General features: G+C 37.2%; 1 protein-coding gene across 1 annotated transcript; it reads left to right on the forward strand.

Annotated features, from left to right (window-relative positions):
- The first annotated feature begins 513 nt into the window (after positions 1–513).
- On the forward strand, positions 514–7459 carry LOC114762089 (ATP-dependent RNA helicase DEAH13). The gene is made up of 12 exons (XM_028951552.1): positions 514–678; positions 974–1111; positions 1290–1368; positions 1457–1531; positions 1611–1660; positions 1796–1856; positions 1967–2254; positions 2616–2852; positions 2969–3199; positions 3882–3998; positions 4090–5292; positions 5888–7459. The coding sequence occupies exons 2-12, from the start codon at positions 1047–1049 to the stop codon at positions 7307–7309; spliced, it is 3828 nt and encodes a 1275-aa protein (XP_028807385.1). The 5' UTR covers positions 514–678; positions 974–1046; the 3' UTR covers positions 7310–7459.
- The last annotated feature ends 364 nt before the right edge of the window (positions 7460–7823 follow it).

The following is a 7823-nucleotide window of genomic DNA, read 5'->3' on the forward strand; positions in this document are numbered from 1 at the left end:
TGCTACTCCTCCGGTCCTAATTATAAGACCCAATTGACTTATTTGAGGAGATTAAGGAAGTAAGTTAAGTTAGTTATTTATAATAAATAAGTGTTGTTATTCCTAAAATATCCTTGCTAATTAAGTATATTGGCTAAAACTATCATTATTAGAAGGATTATCTTGGAAAAAAATGCATAAATATAAGAGACAAAATGGATTGGGGTCTTATAATTAGGACCAAATAAAAAATCAAATGGGGTCTTATAATAAAGACCGAAGGAGTACTTAAACAAAAAATACTTCAAAATACCCACACAAAAAAAAGGGGCAATCAGGCCCCTCATTTTGCACCCAAAACGGCAGTGTTTTGGGTAGAGGAGGGCAGCGGAAAACCTCAGGAATACAGCCCCCGCGCTCCCTCATACAGAGTCACAAACAAATCACTCGGCATTCAGCCCCCCAGCGTGCGGCCGTGCGTCCGATCCCCTTCCCTGCAGTGAGCTTCTCCATCACGATATCTCGCCTCTCCCCATGGTCGACTCGCCGTGCCCCTCTTCCCAGTTCTACCTCCGGCTCCTTTAGCCTTTCTTCTAGCATCTTTGTCGGCTCCGCGACCTCAGCGGCTATTATCAGCGGTGTGACAGAAGTCTGGTTTCTTCGTACGTATCTTCATCTTCTGGCTTCTTGCTGTTTCGGGTCAGTTCATTCTCCATTTCTCTCTCTCAGATTCTCACCACTTGTAATCGTCTTTGTTGATCCTCAGTCTCTCCAGTTCATAAATTAGAGATTGATTTATGCATGATTTTTGAAAGTAAAAGGTAAAGTAAGATTTTGTGCCATCGGGGCTTTTGTTCCAACACGAAAGAGCAGGCTTTATCTTCCCATCGTCGTCGCCTCATAATGTAACCTTATATTTGTTCTTCTCTGACTCTTTGGATCTTTAGCTGTGCGTCGATATTTAAAAATCTTTATATCAAAGTTTGCTTTATAGCTGCAGCTTCAGCCAATGACTGTTACTGTCTGAAACTTTGAGTAGAGCAGCATTATTTTCTAATAAGAGCAAAATGGAAGTTCGTGTGGAAAATATAAGAGGCAATATTGAGTTCAATTCTCAGAATGGATCTCTAAGGTGGGTGAAATTCTTCCATTGGTTTTTTTCCCCGTTTTTGTATGACAGGACTTGTGCTCGTTTTTTCTTCTCTTTCCGAATTTTTTTTTTGTAATGAAAACAAGAGACCAGGCAAAATGACTGTATTGTCAAGAATTAACCCTTTTTTGGCAACCCTTTAACACTCATATTTTATCAGTTTAGGAGATGGTGGTGATGATAGTAATACATTACTGTTGCCGGCCAAAAGAGGGAAGAAAAGAAAAGGCATGGATCAGGTGTGAATGGCAAGATGATTATGCATACAATTTGTTTCATATTTGTATCCTTGATAAATGCAGATTTTTTTTTCCCCCTTTTCTTTAGGTACATGGAGAAATCAATTCAAATAAGAAACATAAGTTGGACAAATCTCAGAAAAGGAAGATGAAGAAGCTACAGGTTTGTGTAAAAATAACAATGACATGGTCTTTATTCTCTTCTGCTTTCGATATAACCTGATTTTCCTTGATTTTTGAAGGAGGAAAAGGAGAAAGAACTTCTGCTGAAAAGAAGCATTGAGACATTAAGGTATGTTAACCTTTATTTTCTTTATTTCTTTTTTCTTTTGGATAAGTGACGAAATTTTACTTGAAAGAAATAGAAATTACAATTTGTGTGCCACGAAGTTGCTTACACACTCTGGAACTTTTTTATCTATTGCAGCAGATACAAGATTCCAGAGTATGCATATCCTCTTTTGCAGTCTGCACGGAATATGAATCAGGTTAGGATAATTAAAAAAAAACAAAAGAAAGATAATTTTAATCCCTGAATGTTGTAAATTAAAAAAGGTGTTTGGGCCCTTTATTTATTTAATGTTCTCACGCAATGTAGATGGAAACTGTGCTAGAGAGACGGAGGAGAGCTGTCTGCTTATTAAAAGAAGGCTTGGAGGTTACGGATAATCATGATCTGTACAGGATTACGGATGTTCGACATAGAATTGAACATGAGAAAGATGAAATTCATATGACACAGGAAGTTGAGGAAAATGACCAAATTCAACCAGTTGGATTTGAAAGAGAACTTGGGTGTGAACCTCCTTCTTTGGGGTCCTCTAAGGAACTAGCTTGTGGCGATAAATCTTTTGAAAATAATGAACCTCTTGTTGCCGACTCCAAGGTATGGTGTATGCTCGTCGTTGAGGTGTGTAGATGGTGCATTTGGATGAATAGATGGCTATGTTTATTTCATCTATCTTAACATGCATTGATCCATTTACGAACTGCATTATCCATCTTTTAGCGCGGGCAGTTGAATCATTGTCAGTTGGAGAAAATTATCACATATTTGCACAAATTATCTGCTAATGTTTATCTTTTAATATGGAGATGGCTTTGCACTAAAGTACACCTATACATTGTTCACTAATTAGTTTGTTAGTATGTCGTAATGTCATTTCCAAGTGTTTTCCTTACAAGTGAGATGACCTATGACTTTTCTATCTGTAACTTAATTTAATGGTATTTGAAACTTGGGACAGGATGGGACATCTGAACTCTCTAAAAGCAATCTCAATGAACTTAGCATCCTTAATGACTCCTCTGCTTCAACTGTCCCTACTGTTGTGCATGTACATAGACCAACCGAGGTTCAAGACAAAAGAAAGGATCTTCCAATAGTCATGATGGAGCAAGAGATTATGGAAGCCATAAAATATCATTCTTGTGTTATTATATGCGGAGAAACTGGATGTGGTAAAACAACACAAGTTCCTCAAGTGAGTACCTTTATTGTTATATGATGGTGATATCTTTTAGGTTTTGAAACTTAATCTTTGAGAGAACATCATAATCATGATATGTTTGTATTTTTTGTATTCTTTCATGATTTCAGTTTCTTTATGAAGCTGGTTATGGTTCAAGCAAGTCAAAAGTTCACAATGGTATTATAGGTGTTACTCAACCACGTCGAGTTGCTGTTCTTGCAACATCAAAGCGTGTGGCATATGAGCTTGGCCTTCATCTCGGAAAGGAGGTTGGCTTTCAAGTTAGATATGACAAGAAAATTGGTGATAATTGTTCCATCAAATTCATGACTGATGGAATTTTACTACGTGAAATTCAGGTTCTATTTTACCTGATTATTATTTCTTTTGTACGCTCAGTTTTTTCATTAATGCATTTTATATGCATGCCATAAAATAGTTTTCTTAGTAACTTACATGCTTTTGCTTTGTATTCTACCTATATGATGGGCTATTGTCCTGTAAAATTATAGTGCCTTCATAGAATTAGGGAAAAATGGTTGGTAAGGCAACAAAAACTTTTATTTTGAGGATCACAAGATGTTAATACTTCCTGGCATTAGGAAACTCCATAATACATCCTTCCAAATGAAGAAATGACTTAATAGTGTCATTATGTGAGCATGAGCGTCTTATCAACATGAAGCGTGTCATGGCACCTTAGAATGGATACCTTTACCATCCACAGGTTTTAACTTGTCATAATTCATATTGGCATATTATGTTGGTTGTTAGAGTCACCACATTCTATGGTTATTATTATTAATTACTACTATTTCTTTTGTTTTTGGTTGATTTTGTTTATTAACATTAAATATAAAGAAAATGGGGGAAAAAACACATCTGAGCATATCCCATGGCCTGGACAGGTTTTTGGTGACTATTGGTTGTGGTTAGTTTGCTTATCATTGCTGTGATGGTGATCCACAATGCATTATGAAATTATTATGCTATAATGCAACTCAATCATATGAGGTGTAATGGAAAATTTTTCTGCTACAGAATGATTTGTGGTTAAGGCGTTACTCTGTTATAATTCTTGACGAGGCTCATGAGAGGAGCTTGAACACAGATATTTTGATCGGGATGCTGTCACGTGTTATTGTGTTTCGGCAAGAGGTGGATATGCTAGTTCTTCGTTTACAAATGAATGTTTGTGGTTGCTCTTTTATCTTCTTGTTCTATATATAATGATCTTGCCAAATTACAGGAATACATAAACCAGCAAAAGAGGATGCTCTCAGGAGCAAGCATAGACCCTAATGATATGATTTTTCCATTAAAGCTTGTGCTGATGAGTGCCACTTTGAGAGTTGAAGATTTCACTTCTAAAAGGTTATTTCGTACACCACCCCCTGTTATAGAAGTTCCTACGAGACAGTTTCCTGTAACAATACACTTTTCAAAGAAGACAGAGATTGTTGATTATATTGGGCAAGCATACAAAAAGGTCTTGGCGATTCACAAGAGACTTCCACCCGGTGGCATACTTGTCTTTGTCACTGGGCAAAGAGAAGTAGAGGACTTGTGCAGGAAGTTACGCAATGTTTCAAGGGAATTAATTTTGAAGGCATCCGTAGATAATCAGGGCACTGTGACACCTGGAACAAATTTTGCTGAGGAAGTAGATATGAAGGAGATAGACGAAGCATATGAGATCCATGGGAATTTGGCCACCCAACAAACTGTTAGTTTTAGTGCTTATGATGAAGATGAGCAGGATGCATATGGGGATGAATCAGATTTTTCATATAATTCAGAAACTGACAGCGATTTGGAATTTGATGTAGATGATAATCTTGAACATTTAGAGAACAATGATGATTTTGTGAATGTCTTAGGAGATCAAGGGAAATGTGCTTCGTTAAAGGCAGCCTTTGAAGCGTTGTCAAGTAAAGCACAATCAAACTCCAATTCTGGTAGGGAGCAGACTCTTTTGGTGAATAAGGAAGGGGCTTTAGATCAATCAAAAATTTATAAGGAGAAGAGGGCTAGAGAAGACTCTCCAGGTTCACTTTTTGTTCTACCACTTTATGCCATGCTTCCTGCAGCTGCTCAACTTCGCGTATTTGGAGAAATCAAGGAGGGAGAGCGTCTTGTTGTGGTTGCCACAAATGTTGCTGAAACCTCCTTAACAATCCCAGGGATAAAGTATGTGGTGGATACTGGGAGGGAAAAAGTGAAGAATTATAACTCTTATAATGGCATGGCAACCTATGAAGTTCAATGGATAAGTAAGGCATCTGCTGCTCAGCGTGCAGGAAGAGCGGGAAGAACTGGACCTGGCCACTGTTATCGTCTTTATTCTTCTGCAGTCTTTAATAATATACTTCCTGACTTCTCTCTTGCCGAAGTTTCTAAAGTACCCATTCATAGTGTGGTTCTTCTGTTAAAATCTATGCTTATTAAGAAGGTAGGCTTAAGATGTGCTTTCTTCACTCTGAGTTTCTTCAACTCTATCTGCTTGTCCATATTTGATAATATCTTTTGCTTTATATTTCTGTATCATCAATAATGCACGTATATATTTGACCAAATAATTTATAACTGGTTTTGTTGGTAACACCTATTTAGTTGGAATCAACTGAAATGGTCCTTGTTAATTGAAAGTAGGGGCAGGATGGTCATTACCAAGAGTCTTGATTGTGATGAGAATAATTCTTGATTTTTACATCCTTTTGCAATAACTTGACTTTGTCTATTGGACTGGATGAAATGTTAAGATGCTTTTCACAGAAAGGGTCTCCACTACATAAATTAATAACAAGATTGTATTTGGCCCTAAGAATTAACTGTCACTAGTGGCCTTGGTGTTGCTTCTAATTAGTTTTACAACCCATTGCAAAATGTATATGGCTTTTCAGTTACCTTGTGATTGTATGTGCGATTTATCTACTTTGCTGTCAACTTGCTGTCAACTATGTTTGATGTATCTTAATTTCAGATTTTTTATATATATTTTTTGTTTTTAATTTTTGTTTTTATTCAACTTGTCGCTTCTTATCCAGGTTAAAGACTTCCCATTTCCTACTCCTCCTAGTGGTGCTGCACTGGTTGAAGCGCAGAACTGCCTGCAGTCTCTTGAAGCACTTGATAACAAGGATGAACTCACACCATTGGGGAAAGTCATGGCCCTTTATCCCTTGACTCCTCGTCACTCCAGAATGCTTCTTACAGTTATTAGATTGGCAAGGAGCAAGTATAATTGCAAACGACCAAATCTACTCTTGGCATATGCTGCCGCAGCTGCTGCAGCATTGAGCCTATCAAATCCTTTCTTTATGCACTTTGAAGGAAATGATGGTAAAGGGGACACGGAGATGCACGAGAAATCTAGCATGCTGGACGGTGTGAAAGTCATTGACAAGGAAGAAAAATTGAGGAGAAAGAAACTAAAAGAAAATGCAAAAGCTGCTTATGAAAAATTTCGTGTTAATTCTAGCGATGCGCTGACAATAGCCTATGCTTTGCACTGTTTTGAACATTCAGAGAAGCCTGTAGAATTTTGTGATGAAAATGCATTGCACCTTAAAACCATGGAGGAGATGTCCAAGCTTAGGCAACAACTACTTGAACTTGTCTTCTATCAAAGTACTGTTAATGGCTCTGAACAGGAATACTCATGGATTCATGGAACTTTGGAGGACGCAGAACGTGCCTGGCAAGTATCTTGTGAAAAATATCCTCTTTTGCTGGATGAGGAACGGCTCATCTGTGAAGCTATCTGTGCTGGTTGGGTAGACAGGGTTGCCAAACAAATTACTGCGTCTTCTAGGACCTCAGATGGCAGCAAAAGAGTTACTGGTGTTCGGTATCAAGCATGCATGCATGAAGAAATGGTCTTCCTTCATCGCAGGTCATCAGTTTCTGTTACAGCCCCTGATTTTTTGGTCTATAATGAATTATTATATACAAAAAGACCATACATGCATGGAGTTACTAAGGTGAAGTCAGATTGGCTTGTTGAACATGCCAAATCTTCATGTCAGTTCTCTAAACCCCTAACGAAACCCATGCCTTTCTATGATCGCCAGACTGACCAAGTAAAATGCTGGGTCAATCCAATCTTTGGGCGTTTTTGTTGGGAGCTTCCAAAATGTCAATTCCCAGTTATTGATGATGATTTCAGGATGCAAGTATTTGCCTATGCTTTGCTTGATGGTCAGGTGTGCCCGTGTCTAAAATCTGTGCGAAAATATATGGCAGCTTCTCCTGGAAGCATTTTAAAGAAAGAAGCATTTTGTCAGAAAAGGGTTGTAAATCTCTTGAGCAAGTTGAAAGGCAGGTTGATTGATAGCTCTGCTATGTTAAAAATGGTATGGGAGGAGAATCCAAGGGAACTTTATACGGAGATTTTGGATTGGTTTCAACAGAGCTTTCACAAGAACTTCAATGGTTTGTGGTTACAAATGCTTGGGGAAGTGCTTTAGGAGAAAATGAGTGCTCTGTCTTCAAGGGAGCGTTAAAGAGGAAAAATCACGTGAATTATTGCTTAACGGTTAAGGGCAGCATATGTAAATTTACATTATTATTTATATACTAATTTTTTTATTTCATAATAAAAGAAAAATTTAATTATAGTTGAAAATTTATTTTGGCAATTCGTATGATCTTTTTTATGTCATTCTCTCGATGTGTTATGAATTTTTATTTTTCAAAAAAATATTGACATTTTTACTAATTTTTTATATTTAAAAAATCTCACTAGTCTGACACTAAGTTTTAGTGAGTGAAGTTAGCAATGAATTTATGTCACTGAATATTAAGGTTTTACAAAAATAAGATGACATTTGGCGTGAATCACTAACATGTTCGTCACAAAATTTTCTAGTAATGAACATCACACGACTCCTATATATAAAACAGAGGGAGGCGATTAGTTGCAAGGGATTGATGAAAAACTTGATGAGTTTATATTTGGTGTATATCTTCTATGTAAAATTT

This window comes from Neltuma alba, unplaced genomic scaffold (assembly GCF_004799145.2).
Source record: "Neltuma alba isolate B1F8T4 unplaced genomic scaffold, ASM479914v2 tig00011191_pilon, whole genome shotgun sequence".
Lineage (NCBI taxonomy): Eukaryota > Viridiplantae > Streptophyta > Magnoliopsida > Fabales > Fabaceae > Neltuma > Neltuma alba.

Bases quoted from the DNA above. Each gene is read 5' to 3' on its own strand.
- LOC114762089 (XM_028951552.1), top strand. From the start codon at position 1,047: ATGGAAGTTCGTGTGGAAAATATAAGAGGCAATATTGAGTTCAATTCT. The intron at 1,369-1,456 runs GTGTGAATGGCA...CCTTTTCTTTAG, and splicing joins AAAGAAAAGGCATGGATCAG to GTACATGGAGAAATCAATTC. The intron at 5,293-5,887 runs GTAGGCTTAAGA...CTTCTTATCCAG, and splicing joins AATCTATGCTTATTAAGAAG to GTTAAAGACTTCCCATTTCC.